The sequence below is a fragment of the Loxodonta africana genome, chromosome 24 (assembly GCF_030014295.1).
Source record: "Loxodonta africana isolate mLoxAfr1 chromosome 24, mLoxAfr1.hap2, whole genome shotgun sequence".
Classification (NCBI taxonomy): Eukaryota; Metazoa; Chordata; class Mammalia; order Proboscidea; family Elephantidae; genus Loxodonta; species Loxodonta africana.
This window is the reverse complement of record NC_087365.1, coordinates 24,483,155-24,498,786: the sequence shown is the minus strand read 5'-3', so window position 1 is coordinate 24,498,786 and position 15,632 is coordinate 24,483,155. Positions and strand designations below refer to the sequence as shown.

The following is a 15,632-nucleotide window of genomic DNA, read 5'->3' as shown; positions in this document are numbered from 1 at the left end:
GAGTGCTTTAGCCACTGCACCACCAGTGCTCCTTATCTCAAGTGCAGCTTCACTAATCTGTGGGGTCTTATCCCAACCTAAGCGTCTACAGGAGGCTGTGTACTCAAGGGGCTTTCTGTGGTCCTGCAATTCTGCCAGCTGGGAGGAGCTACCTTTGGGCAACACATTAAAATATTTTGATCCTTTTTGTTAATGTCGCTCTACTTTTTAATTTTTTTATGTGGATATTTTAATCTTTTAAATTTCCATTATTCTTCCTGTTTCCTTAGTGTCCATCAGGCGCTTGCTTCAGTAAACTTCCTCTGGAAATTGCCCAAACGAGCCGTGCCTTCGCCACTACAAATTCCTTTTCAAAGAAAGCTCACTGGTAAGGCGAATTCCCTCAGCCAAGATGGCCGCATCTGCCTCCCACTGCCCTTACTTGCCCTTAGCAAAAATGGCTCCAGTGACTTCCTTTCAAACCTTTCTTTTCCCATAACAAAGATGGCAGGATCACTTCCGGTTCCGGGCTGCCGATGTTGCGGGTGGTGAGTGTAAATGGGGCTTGTCTACACCATCCTCCACCAAATTTTTCCTTGGGCTCTGTAGCTCCTTGGGAAGGGGGCAGGGCGAGGGTCGTACCAACGCATCAGATCGTTCTCTGACAACTGGAAGGCTTTGGCGGCTTCCCCTGGCACATCCCCATCACTTCTTTGGCCCAATACATGTGCATGGCAGTCTCTGCTTTGGGGAATCCCGGGTATTTGCAGACAGTGGGACTGGATGGGATACAGTTCTTTTTTTTTTTTCTAAACAGCTTTCTTGAGATATAATTCACTTAGCATAAAGTTCACCGTTTGAAGTGTATAATTCAGTAGAGTTTAGTATATTCACCATCCATCACCATCACTATTATGCATCACCCTGAAGAGAAGCCCTGTACCCATTAGCAGTCACTCCCTTTCCCTATTTACCCCTCAACCCCCTCTTCCAACTCCTGGCAACCACCAGTCAACGTTATGTCTCTATAGATTTGCCTGGACATGTTATATAAATGGGACCATACACCATGTAAGGAGCCCTGGTGGCGCAATGGTTAAGCGCTCAGCTGCTAAGCCAAAGGTGAACGGTTGGAACCCAAGAGCTGCTTGAGAGAGAAAAGACCTGACAATCTGCTCAAGTAAAGATTAAAAAAAGGAAATCCTATGGAGCAGTTCTTTGTGTTTTGGTCGCTTTGAGTCGGAATCAACAAGATGGCAATGAGTTTCTCTCACTTAGCATATTCATGTTGCAGTGTGTATAAGTATTTTATTAGTTTTTATTGTTGAAAAATATTTCATTGTATAGATATATCACATTTTGTTTACCCATTCTTCAGTTGACGGACATTTGGGTTGTTTCCACTTTTGGGCATTATAAATAATGCTACTATGAACATTCCAGTAAGAGTTTTTGTGTGCACATATATTCACTTCTCTCGGGTATATACCTAGGAGAAGAATTGCTGGGTCATATGGTAGTTCAAAATGTTTTAACATTCTGAGGAACTGCCAAACTGTTTCCAAAGTGTCTGCACCATTTTACAAACCCTGCAGCAAAGTAGCATCCTCTAAGCTTGTAATTGTTATTTTGGTTATAGCCATCCTAGTGGCTATGAAGTGTTATTGTGGCTTTGGTTTCCATTTCTTTAACAACTAAGGATGTTAAATATTGTTTTATGTGCTTGTTGGCCATTTGTATTTCTTCTTTAAAGGAATGTTTTCCCATTCTTTGTCCATCTTTAATTCTGCTATTTCTTTTTATTATTGAGTTCTAATAGTTCTTTATTATGTATTCTACATGTAAGTCACTTGTCAGACATATGACTTGCAAATATTTTCTTTCAGTGTGTGGATTGTCTTTTTATTTTTTGATGGTGATGTTTACAATACAAATGTTTTTAATTTTGATGAAGTCCAGTTTTTCTTTTGTTGCATGTGCTTTTTCTGTCATCTCAGAAACTGTTGCCTAACTCAAGTCACTAAGATTTACTCCTACATTTTCTTCTAAGAATTTATAGTTTCAGCTCTTACATTTAGGTATTTGATCCATTATTTAATTTCGTATATCATATGAGGTAAGAGTCCAACTTTATTCTTCTGCATGTGGGTATCCAGCTTTCCCAGGACCGTTTGTTGAAAAGACTACTCTTGCCCCCATTGAATGTCTTGGCACCCATGTAGAAAATCAATTGACCACAAACATGAGGGTTTATGTTCTCTGTCATCGTCTATTCTACTAGTCTATATGTCGCTCCTTATGCCAGTACCATCCAGTCTTGATTACTGTAGCTTTGTAATAAGTTTTGAAATTGGGACATGTGAGTCCTCCAACTTTGTTCTTTTTCAAGATTGTTTTGGCTATTGAGTCCATTGTGTTTCCATACAATTTTTCTTTTTTAATCAACTTCTTAATGTCTGTAAAAAAGCCAACTGGGATTTTGAAAAGAATTGCATTGATCTGTAGGTCAAGTTGGAGAATATTAATAATATTAAATCTTCCAATCCATGAGCATGAGATCTTTCCATTTATTTAGAGCTACTTTAATTTCTTTCAATAATGTTTTGTAGTTTGCAATGTACAACTCTTGCACTGCTTTTGTTAAATTTATCCCTAAGTATTTTATTCTTTTTGATACTATTCCATATGTAATTGGTTTCTTAATTCTATTTTCAGATTGTTCATTACTTGTGTGTGTATATATATACAATTTATTTCTGTATGTTGATCTTATATCCTGCAACCTTGCTAAACTCATTTATTAGTTCTACTAGTATTTTTAGTGGATTTTTAAAAGAATTTTCTATATTCCAGATCATGTCGTCAACAAATAGAAATAGTTTTACTTCTCTCTTTGTAATCTGGGTGCCTTTCATTTCATTTTCTTGCCTAATTTCCCTGGCTAGAGCCTCCAGTATAATAATGAATATAAGTGGTGAGAACGGATGTCCTTGTCTTAGTCCTGACCTTAGGGAGCATTCAGGCTTTCACCATTAAGTATGATGTTAGCCGCAGGTTTTGTGTATGTAATGTTTTTTGAGGTTGAGGAACTATCCTTCTATATCTAGTTTGTTGAGTGTTTTGACCATGAAGGGATGCTTAACTTTGTCAAATGCTTTTTCCCCCCAACTACTGTGACTTTTTCCTTTAACCTATTAATATAAAGTGGTACATATTGCATCGTATAGTTTTTGTTTTTTAATCTCTTAGTATAATACATTACATTGATCTTTCAGATGTTAAAACAACCTTGCCTTCCTGGGGTAAATCCTGCTTGATCATGTTGTACTATCCTTTTTATATGTTGCTGGATTCAGTTTGCTGGTATGCTATGGAGGATTTTTGTGTCTGTATTTTTTTATTCATAAGGGAAGAAACCCTGGTGGCATAGTAGTTAAGTGCTACAGCCGCTAACCAAAGGGTTGGCAGTTCGAATCTGCCAGCCATCATTGGAAACTCTATGGGGCAGGTCTACTCTGTCCTACAGGGTCACTATGAGTTGGAATCATCTTTATCTGGCTTTGGTATGAGGGTAATGCTGGCCTCATAGAATGAGTTGGGAAGTGTTCCCTCCTCTTCCGTTTTTTTCGAAAAGTTATCCAGGAGAGGGAGGTACACTGCTGCGGGAGGGAAGGACAAGTACAGTGGGAGGAAGCAGAGTTTGTTGGAGAAACTAAAGGAAGGCCATTATGCCTAAGGCAGGGAAAGCGAGGGCGCCTGAGGTGCAAGTTGATGCTGGGCATCTGGACTAGAGAGAAATTTCTAGGAGGCAATTAACATCTTAGAGTCCCTGGGTGGATCAAACATTTAATGTGGTCACTGCTAAAAGAAAGGTTGGAAGCTTGAGTCCATCCAGAAGCTCCTCAGAAGACAAACTTGGGGTCACCATGAGCTGGAATTGCCTCAACAACAGCTGGTTTGGTTTGGTTTGGTTAACTAACTCGTCTTAGGGGAGGAAAGAATAGTGAAGAGTCTTGGGCCAAGCCTTGAGGAAGCCCAGTTGGCGATGGAGGGTGAACTTGGAGAGAACAGGCAAAGAGGTGGGAGGGCAAGCAGGAGGGGAACATCCTGACAAGAAAAGAACAGAGTGCTAGAAGAAGGAGTTTCTAGAGGTTATATGGTAGAATGACAGCAATAGGTGGAGATGAGGAAATGAGGCAATTTAGAAGGCCATTTTGAGAAATTTGTAAAGGGGAGAGGAGACTAGCTGGGGGGAGGGCAGGTGTCTAAGGTTTTCTTCTCTCTCTCTCTTTTTCCTTTATTTTTCTTTCTTTCTCAGTGGTCTTTTATTCTGATATAATTTTTCAGTTTCAAAAAGTTTGCAAGACTAGTACAAGAAACTCCCAAATACCCCTTCCCAGATTCACCAATTGTCTACATTTGCCCATTTGCTTTATCATTATCTGCCTATTTCTGTTTATCTATCTATCTGTCTATCTTTTTACCTATCTAATTTTTCAGAACCATTTGAGGGTATGTTGCAGACATCACATCCCTATACCACTAAAAATTTCAGTACATATTTCCAGAGAACAAGGATACTTTCCAACATTCCAGATTTTGTTGAAAATGAGAGAGATTTGGGCATTGTGAAAGCCTGTGAAGGGTCCAATGGAACGAAAGAGAGAGGAGGGATTGTAGTTGCTGAAGGCTTCTGAAAAGGTCCAAAGGGTGGGATCTAAGGCTCAGGGAGAGGTGTTTGCCTTCACTAGATGAAGGGATAGCTGCCCTGTTGTAACAAGAGGCTAAGTGGTGTGCAGGTGTAGGAGCCTTTCTCATGGTTGATAGGGGAGTTGAGGAAGTTCCTCTTTTGTCAGCTGGGAAGTGAGAGGATCTACTGAAAAAGAGAAGGAAGGTGTGCGTGTGACAGGAGAGGCTCTGAGGTGAGAAGAGTGGATAAAACATGAAATAGTCGAGGAGAGGGGAGAAGGAGTTGTGAGATACACCTCTCAGGATTTATCTGGCAGATAGCCCATCCCGGTTGGCGCTAGAACCAATCTTCCCTGTTTGGCAATCGTGGTATCCAGCACACTGTAGAATGGAAATAGTTGGATTCGTCTAGTTTAGTGTTTAGCCAAAAAGGATGTGATGAAAAGACAAAATAGGAGAGTTTAGGGCATTAACAGGAGTATGGACCATAGGATACACTGGATAAGGATAAACAAGATGGCTATCGGATGGAGAAGAGAGGGCAAATAGACTAGAGGCAGGCTAGGAAGATAGGAGCCATCTTTTTTTTTTTTTTAATTATTACTCTTTCATTTATTAGAGTTAGCCACTATGGATCACAGTATGGTACTAATTATTTCTCATCCATTAATTTCATATAATTCTTAGAACAACCCTCTGAGATAATTATAGTCATCAAGCCATTTTTTATAGATGAGGAAACTGAGGTTAAGTGACTTGCCCAAGTTCACACAGCTACAAAGTGACTGCAAGGGGCCAAACCTGGGTCTCTCCAATTCCACACTTTGCAGATCTTTGGACATTTCTGCAGAGCCTCCTGACTATGCTTTCTGCTTTGTATTTAAAAAAAATTTACCCCCCTCCAATTCATGCTTCAGGCAGCTAACAGAATGAGCATTTTTTGAAAATGCAAATTGATCGTGTCACACACCAGCTTGGAAGCTTTCACTGACTTTCCTTATATTAAAATTTAAGTAGAAAAAATTATATACATATATATATAACAAAAAGAACCATTGCTGTTGAGTCGATTCCAACTCAAAGCGACCCTGCAGGACAGAGTAGAACTACCCCATACGATTTCCAAGGAGCACCTGGTAGATTTGAACTGCCAGTGTTTTGGTTAGCAGCCGTAGCTCTTAGCCACTACACCACCAGGATTTCCATATATGTATGTGTGTGTATACATATGTATGTATATATTTGTATTTATATATGTATATTCTATATAATGGATTGATGGATGAGTAGAGAGTTGGATAGATGGGTAGAAATGTGATAAAACAAATCATAATAAAATGTTAATTGTGGAATCTAGGTAGTGAGTATATGGATGTCCATTGTACAATTCTTTCTACTTTTTTTGGCTTGAAATTTTTCATGTAAAACATTGGATGGCAAGTGCCTTAATTGAAAAAAGTAAAGTTAAGTCGTTTCTTAAATGTGACCCTGATGGATTTATATTTGTGGCCTGTAAGCATGTGTAGGGTCAGATAAGAATAGGTGCTTCCACCTGGTGGGCCCGTTTTTATGTTCTTAGAGACCCTTTTGCCTGCAATCCAGGGCGTCCTATACTCTCTGGTATTGAAAAAGAATATTCAGACTGTGTAGTTCAAGTCATTTTATGAGAGGAAATGAAGCACTTCCAGAGAAGGACGTTGAACCATGAGGTCTGGGGTAGTCTTCCATACGAAAGGACCATTGCTTTCCACTTTCCAGCCTAGGTCGTTTTAGAACAAGAGAAAGGGTCTCATCTGCCCCCATTGCTTGCTTTCTCCAGTACAAATCCACAGAGTCCTAAACAATCTATTTTGCATGCACGGATAGATACTTGGCTTTCTTTCTTTCTGTTTTTGGTCCCATGCCCAGTTTGGAATGTATTTGGCATTTAATATACACTTAAAAGTGTATATTCTAAAAGAAAAGATGGATATCACATCAATATGCTTTTGTTTTCAAAAAGGATTCCTTTTGTTTTACATCACTAATGACAGACACCTTTGGTTGATTTCAAGCTACCTTTGCAGTGAAGGCAGTGTGCTGATGTCATTCACTGACCTGCTTGTTCCCTTCCAGAAGCCTCCAGAGCCCGGTGTTTGGTAACATGAGGAGAGAAGGGGGTGTCACAGCGCTCGCAGCTGAGGTGTTTGCTGAAGCCTCAGGCTTGGTTGGCTACTAAAGCATGCGTGAAAAGACAGGATGTTCTTGCTTCTTTGGGAACCTTGGACACTCCACTCCTTTCAAGAGCAACCAGCTGATAAATCTTGGCAGGCTCACCGCCTGAGGGAATGGCCACGACAGCATGTGACGGGGTGTCCTCAAACAAGAAGGATCTCCCCAGGCTCACTGCTGACTTGTTTTTATGTAGCTCCATCTCTGCCTGATCAGTTGCCCGCTTCCCCTGCATCCTTGAGGCTGTGCAGATGCAGGAGTCTGGGAGGCCTGGGAGATGGGGTCACCCAAGCTGGGCTGCGTTCTAGCTCAGCTACCTTGGGAAAGTTAGTTTACTTCTCTGTCCGTCTGGGTCTGATTAAAGTGTAGTTGGTAGGATTACCTGCCTCACAGGGTTATTGTGCATGGAGCTCTTATCTTAGCAGAATGTCTGACATCCAACAAGCACTCGGTAAATGTTAATTACTCTTATTTTGGTTCAGTGGTAGAATTCTCACCTTCCGTGTGGGAGACCCAGGTTTGATTCCCAGCCAGTGCCCCTTTCAGTGCAGCCACCCACCCATCTGTTAGTGGAGGCTTGTGTATTGCTGTCATGCTGAACAGGTTTCAGTGGAACTTCCAGCCTAAGACTGGGAAGAAAGGCCTGGTGATCTGTTTCCCAAAATCAGCCAGTGAAAACCTTATGGGTCACAATAGTCTGATCCACAACCACTCATGGGAATGGTGCAGGACCAGGCAGCATTTTGTTCTGTTGTGCAAGGGGTCACCATGAGTCAGGGGTTAACTTGACAGCAGCTAGCGAAAACTCATTATTATGCTGTTCTTGTTATTCTGAAACTGCATTTTTCACTCGTACATATTTCTGAGGTCTTTCAAGTTCTGAGTGCCATCTTAACACTTGCATAGTTTTCATTAATGTGGACTACTTCCCACGTTTGTCCCTCCCCAGCTACTCAGTACATGGCTGTTTCTTGGCTTATGCTCTAAACTCCTGACACCCATCCCATTTGTGCTAACCTAAACTGGTTTCTTCCATGTTCGCACTGTCCCCTGGGCCTACCCTGCCCTGTGCTGGGGATACTCTCCTCTAGAAAGCTTCCCCAGACATGCCCATCACCCCTTTCTAGGCTTGTCTCTGTCTCATCATCTTATAAAAGTGCAATCATACAATATTTGTTCCTTTGTGATTGACTTATTTCACTCAGTATAATGTTCTCCAGATTCATTCATGTTATACGATGTTTTTTTGCTATGGTGAGTACTGCTGCAGTGAACATAGGTATGCATACATCTATTCCTGCCACTGCTATTAGATCGCTAGGTATATACCTAGGAATGGGATTGCTGGATCATAAGGTATCTGAATTTTTAGCTTTTTGAGGAAGCACCATACCATTTTCCATAGTGGTTGTACCATTTTACAATCCCACCAGCAGTGGATAGTAGTTCCAATCTCCCTGCAACTCACTAGCATTTGTTGTTTTTTTTTTTTTCGATCAGTGCCATTTTTGCAGGGGTGAGATGGTATCTCATTGTAGTTTTGATTTGCATCTCTCTAATGGCTAATGATTGTGACCATCTTTTCATGTGTTTGTTGGCCGTTTGAATGGCCTCTTTGGTGAATTGTCTGTTCATGACCTTTGCCCATTTTTAATTGGGTTGTTTGTCTTTTTGTTGTTGCGTTGTTGACCTACCTATGGTTTTAAAACATTTTTACATTTAACATGTCATGAACATTTTCCCTTCTCATTAAATATTCTTGTAACTCTTGATTTATAGTGCAGCACAGAATTTCATTGGTCTGTGATTGAACTTTCCCCTTATCATCAGACATGCAGCTTATTTTCCAGCTGAAACTATTCATGGTTTCTTTCTGTGGTGAGAGTATTTGTTTCTCATGATGAAGAAAACATGGTAAACAAATACTGAGTCCAAAGTAAAGAGAAGAAGACCATTAATAATGGGAGAAAGTAAATTATTCTGGTTTGACTGTCATTTGATGTTTAAGGTACTGGGACTTCAGCCCTTTAAGCCCTGGCTCTCTGAAGGGTCCTGTTACACAATCAATGCCTTTTATCCTGAATTGTTTTCTCTTTTGCTGTGGCAGGGACCATGGCAGCCCAGGAAGCCACTTCAACCAGCCAGTCAGAGGAGAGCAGCGCTTTGGACCTGCCATCAGCTTATGACATAAGAGACTACGTGCTGCAGAAGCCCTCCCAGGAGGCCAACAGTGAGGCTTTTAGTTCTCTGGAACCCTTTTCTTTTCCTTGCTCTTCTGATGTGGATCCAGGTAAGAAGCAGAGTGTAAAACAAACTAACAGATAGATAGGTATGGCGTAGTTCTTTGTCATTTTTGAAATAGCAGCTCTCTGAGGACTGATTCTTTGCCTTGGGTTGAAAAACATCTTACCTAAGCAGAGCTGTAGGGAGAGGCTTCAAAGGAAAGCTCCTTGGTGTAACAACCACTAGGGTTTGTTTCCTGGCGTCTCTTTTTTGTCTTGGGTCCCTTTCTGATCTCCAGCCAAATGCATTCAGTGGCTGGGCACACTTGGTTCAACCAGGGGAGGGTGGAGTTATCTTTTGTTTTGTTCTTTTAAACTTCGGTAGAAAATAGCAGTGTGGGTGGGTCATGTGTTATAGGTAACCATAATAGGGACGTTAGCATTCCTTTCGTGAAGCCTTTGGATTTCATGAATAACTGTTCCCTATAAGTTTCTCCGACTAAAATTGACAAATCTATTACTGAAGCCTCATGATAATTTCCTGAAATAGGTGTGACCATCTTATGGATTGAATTGTGTCCGCCCCAAATTATGTGTTGTAAATCCTAACCTCTATGCCTGTGGTTATAATCCCATTTGGGAATGGGTTGTCTTTGCTGTGTTAATGAGACAGGATTAGTGTAGGGTGTGTTTTAAGTCAGTCTCTTTTGAAATATAAAAGAGATTAAACAAGCAGGGGAAAGAAGCAAAGATGGTGGAAGGCTGATGCAGGCCACATGGAGATCCCCAGGGAACCAGGAAGCAAGCTGAAGAGACAAGGACCTTCCCCCACAACCGATAGAGAGAAAGCCTCCTGAACTGTGAGAGAATAAGTTTCTCTTTGTTAAAGCCACCCATTTGCGGTATTTCTGTTACAGCAGCACCAGATAACCAAGACAGCATCTCTGGTTGGAAAGCTTACCTCCACTCCATTCATCACCCAGTCCTGTCCTGGAGGTACACAGACCCGTATTCAAAGCTCAGGGCATGTGTCTTAATCCCTCCAAGCCCTAAAGTCCTCATCTACAAAATGGCACTAGGAATGCCTGCCTCATGGAGTTAGGTTTAACAGTATAAAGTACTTAGCATGGTGTTTGCCAGATATGGGTGTGCAGTCAGCATAGCCATTATTATTATTATTGTTACCGTTACTATTGTTGTTACTAGTGAAGCCCTGGTGGCTCAGCTATTAAGAACTCGGCTGCTAACCAAAAGGTTGGCAGTTCTAATCCACCAGCTGCTCCTTAGAAATCCTATGGGTCAGTTCTACTCTATCTTATAGGGTCACTATGAGTCGAAATCGACTTGACGGCAATGGGTTTGGTTTTTGGTTTGTTTATTCTTGTTATCATTATTATGAAACCCAAATGGGTATTTTAAAAGAGAACTTATTGAATACTAAGGAAACGTAGCCCTTAATGATAATGAAGGAGCCCTGGTGGCGCAGCGGTAAAGAGCTTGGCTGCTAACTGAAAGGTTGGCAGTTTGATTCCACCAGCGACTCCTTGAAAACCCTATGGGGCCCTTTTACTCTGTCTTACGGGGTCACTATGGGTTGGAATTGACTCGATGGCAGTGGGTTGGTTTTGGTTAATGATAACGAAAGGAATCTGGTGGTGCAACAGTTAAGCACTCCACCACTAACCAAAATGTTGGTGGTTCGAACCTACCCAGTGGCTCCTTGAGAGAAAGGCCATGTGGTCTGCTCTTGTAAAGATTACAGCCTAGAAAACCCCATGGGGCATTTCTACTCTGTCACATGGGGTCGCTATGAGTCAGAATTGATGCGCCGGTACCTAACAACAACAATAATGAATTCAGTGATGGCAGTAGGTAGGATGTGTACTTGTCATTATCTTCAAGAATTCTATGAAAAAAATACTTTTAAATTCTTTTGTGATTCTGTTCTGATTTTCGGGACATGAGTAATCAGGCTCAGTCAGCCTCTTGACCAAGAATTAAATGATTGCTTATCCTTTTTCTTTCTAGGTTTACCATCTTAGATCCTCTAGCTTTCCCTCTTTTTTCTTCCCCATCCTGCTGCCCCTACATTACTCTCCAGCCCTCTCACTGATTTTGTTCATCATCCCTGGCTATCAGCAGCACTTCCTGGAATGTGTGAATGGACGCAGTTGAACACAACTTTGGAAGTGCTGGTCTGTTGGAATACTTCAGGAAAGTGGCTCCATTCTTTTAGGGAATTCAGTGTTTTTATTTTTTATTGCTTTTTGGGCGAATAATCCGGAGGAAAGCAACTGTTATTAATTTGAATTTGGTCAACAGTTCTAAAAACAAGAAGTATGTTGAAATATTTACACTGAAGTATTGGTTAAAACTCTTTAGCCACTTCATGTAAAAAGGGTTCTCTTGGAAACCCTTGTGAAGGTTGAAACACAGCAAGGAGCACTCAAACACTAACACAGCAGTTTTACGTGGCGTTGGTGGTAGTGTTGCCCAGACTGCTTCCTGTGCATTCTGGTTCTCCTTCTTCCTTGTGGTTTGACCTTGGACAATCCACTTAGTCTCTCTTTTCTTGTTCCCTCACTTGTGAAATGGAGATAATAACACCCATCTCATGGGGGAAGCTTAGAAGGTTGAATGAGTACCTGGCACACAGTGAGCTCTTGGGAAATCTAATTCTTCACCACTCAGCACCTGGACTACTCAACACACCACCACGTGGACTGGGCTCTTCTTACATTCATGACCTTCCACCTTCAAGTGGACCTTTAGTGCTGCCCATCCATCACACACCATTTTCCTAGAGTACTCTCTTGCCTGTCCTCCTGGATGATTGTGTCGTGTCTTCTCTCTCTGCAAACCTCCATTACCTCCACCTTCGACCTCGCCCACCTGGTGACCCTGTTTCCTCTTTCATCAATAGAAGAAGAGCAATCTGGAAAGAATGTCCACACCCTCATGCTCCAGGTCCACCAGCTTCCTTCCCTCCTGTTTCCTTGGAAGATTTGTCCCTGTCCTATCCTCCACTTGTGCACTAGGTCCCAAGGATGTCACCCCAGCGATTGTCTCTCTCTGTCCTGCATCCTTGGTTCCTCCCTCTACTGGGTCACTCCCATCACTGTACAAACATGCTGTAATATCTCCCATTTTAAGTAAAACCATTTCAACTCATAGCAACCCCATGTGTTACAGAGTAGAACTGCCCCATGAGGTTTTCTAGGCTGTAATCTTTATGGAAGCATATGGCCAGGTCTTTCTCCTGCGGAGCTGCTGGTGGATTTAAATCGTCAACCTTTTGATTAGAGGCCAAGCACTTAACCATTGCACCACCAGGGCTCCTTCTAGTTCCTCTACTCTCCTGCTATTCTGCACCCCACCCATACACATGAACATACACCTGGTCATCGCCGCTTGCTCGTCTCAAAAAACCATCTGCATCTTCCATTCACGCAGGCAAAAGTCTAGGCATCATCTTCAACTTCTCTTTTTCTCTGAAACCTCACATCCACTTCATCAGCAAATCCTGGCACTGCTAGCACCGTGGCCAAAGCCACTATAATCTCTCTTCTGGATTATCGTTACAACCTCCTAACTAGTCTATCTATATCTTCACTTATCTTACAGTCTCTTCTCAACATGGCAACCAGAGAGATCCTTTTAAAACATAAATCAGGTCATGTTAATCCATGGTGCAAAACTCCATGGCTTTTCATATGATTAAAAGAAAGGCCCAAGTCCTTACCATAGCTCCCCAGGCCCTCTGGGCCCCGGGCCGTGGCTCCTCTCTGACTTCATCTCCTAGGGATCTCCCCTCCCTCCTGGCTGTGCCCTCTGCCTAGCACACTCTTCCTCACATAGCCACCTGGCTTTCTACTGCCCTTCCTGCCAGGGTCTGCTCAAATCTCACCCTTCAGAGAGGCCTACCCTTGCCACCCCCTTCTCAGAGCCACCCTCCCTTCCCTCCTGCTCCCTTATATCAGTCCATATCCCCCTCTTGCTTTATTCTACTCCACAGCACTTAGCACCATCCGGCACCATAGGGTCGCTATGAGCCAGAACCGACTGGGCAGCAACGAGTTTGGTTTGGTTTTTTTTTGGCACCCTACATATTTCCTCGAATATTTATTTATTGTTTGTCTTCTCCCCCTGGGATAGAAATTTCATGATAGCAAGTGCTCCATAAAGACTTCTGTGAGAAATGAATGAGTAAATGTTAACTGCTATTATTATTTTATTAAAAGATACACCTGTATGGATTTGATGGCTGAATTTTGTCACAACATAAAAAGTTTCCATTTCCCACACACATAGCTTAAGGCTGATTATGGATTACTTTGCAAGTTCCCCTTACAAGGAGTGAGAGTCCTAGGCAGAATTGAATTAGGTGGAGCCCAAATTCAGCCCATGGCATGATCATTGTTGGAGGAGGGAGTTGTCATATTCCCTCCACTTCCCGGAGGGAAAGTCACTGTGTCACTGACAGAGACGTGGCAGTCTAGTGCTGCTATCACAGAAATACCACAGTGGGTGGCTTTAATGAACAGAAATGTATTTTCTCAAGAGGCTGGAAGTCTGAATTCAGGGTGTTGGCTCTAAGGGTAGGCTTTCTCTCTCTGTTAGCTCTGGAGGAAGGTCTTTTGAGCTTCTGTTCCTTGGTGATCTTCATGTGGCTTGATGTCTCTCTTCCCCCATCTCCACTCTCTCCTCTGTCCTAATCTGTTCTTTTTTATGTCTCAAAGGTGATTGACTTAAAACATGCCCTACACTGGGATGGTCTCTTAACATAACAAAGAAAACCTATTTCCAAATGGGATTATAACCACAGGTATAAACTCAACTCATAGAGATACTATAGGACAGAGTAGAGCTGCCCCATAGGGCTTCCAAGGCTGTAATCTTCATGTAAGCAGACTGCCACATCCTTCTCCCTCAGAGAGCTGGTGGGTTCCAAAGGCAGACCCGCCAGCCAAGCACTTCTAACCATTGCGCCACCAGGGCGCCTTACCACAGATATGGGGATTAGAGTTTACAACACATATTTTTGGGGAATACAGTTCAGTCTATAACATTCCACCCTTCAATCCCTCAAAATTCCTATCCTTCCCACATGCAAAACCCATTCACCCCATCACACCATTCCAGAAGTCTTAAATCAACTCCATGTCCAGAATCTCACCTTCTGAATAATCTAACATGCAGAATAACGTGTGCAAATAATACATTATTCAGCAGGGGAACAAAGCCTGTAAAATTTGTGTCAAGGTGGAAAACAGGAAACCTGTGCCACCGTCACAGGTACATGGTGTGCACCCCACAAACAGGTGAGTCACTCCATGCCCATGCCCTATGGAATCCCAATTTTTCTCACTTTTTCTCCTTCTCCCTATTAAAGGAGCGCTGGTGGCACAGTCGTTAAACGTTCAGCTACTAACCAAAATGTCTGCAGTTCGAATCTACCAGCTGCTCCTTGGAAACCCTATGGGGCAGTTCTACTCTGTCTTGTAGGGTCGCTATAAGTTGGAATCAACTCAACAGCAATGAGTTTGTTTTTTTTAATCCTTATTAAAGGAGCCCTGGTGGCACAGTGGTTAAAGCAATCTACTGCTAACCAAAATGTCAGTGGTTTAAAACCACTAGCAACTCCGAGGGAGAAAGACGTGGCAGTCTGCTTCTGTAGAGATATATAGCCTTGGAAACCCTATGGACTTGCTATGCATCAGAATCGACTCAATGACAGTGGGCTTTTGGTTGGTCCCCCTGTTAGACCTCTTCACTATCCCACAGGTGTCCAGTGTCTTCTATCAAAATCTCTCTCAAAAAAAAAAAAAGATTGAAACTTTGCACTAAAGAATTTGGTTGATTCCTAGGTGGTCACTCTAAACCCTTGGAATTTCCAGATTTTAGTGTCTTTGTTATTCATGTTGGGCCTTTTGGACCACACCTGATAGTTTATGCTCAAGAGATGACTCAGGATGTGGGCTGACCATGCCAGAAAGACTAACCGTGTGATTAAAGGGTGGAAGCTTCGAACCAACCTCCAGGGAGAGGGGTGGAGCTAGAGACTGAGTTCAGCCACATGACCAACGATTCAGTCAGTCATGCCTGTGTAATGAAACTCCAATAAAAGCGCTAAACTGCTAAATTCAGGTGAACTTCTCCAGTTGGGAATATTCTGCGTATTGTCACACATCGATGTGCTAGGAGGGTGACACATACTGACTCCGTGGGCGGAAGACAGTAGAAGCTCACGTTTGGGACCCTCTTGGACTTTGTCTTCTGTGTCTTTCCTTTTGGTTGATTCTAATTTGCGTCCATTTGATGTAATAACACTGTCATCAGGCAGTCTCTGTAGCATATTGGCTATTGCCTTAGTCACCTAATGCTGCTGTAACAGGAATACTACCCGTGGATGGCATTAACAAACAGAAGTTTCTTCTCTCACAGTCTAGTAGGCCAGAAGTCTGAATTCAGGGCACCAGCTCTAGGGGAAGGCCTTTTCTCTCTGTCCGCTTTGGAGGAAGATCCTTGTCA

The 15,632-nt window shown here is 42.4% G+C and overlaps 1 protein-coding gene across 2 annotated transcripts in view; it reads left to right on the top strand.

The window, feature by feature from the left end:
* Positions 1-495: 495 nt before the first annotated feature.
* Positions 496-15,632, top strand: part of SHLD1 (shieldin complex subunit 1) — a 99,469-nt gene continuing 84,332 nt past the window's right edge. For both annotated transcript variants that reach the window (XM_023550030.2, XM_023550031.2), the window contains exons 1-2: positions 496-527; positions 8,987-9,169. In XM_023550030.2, the coding sequence (XP_023405798.1) occupies positions 8,992-9,169 (178 nt within the window). In that variant the 5' untranslated portion in view covers positions 496-527; positions 8,987-8,991. The remainder of the gene's footprint in view (positions 528-8,986; positions 9,170-15,632) is intronic.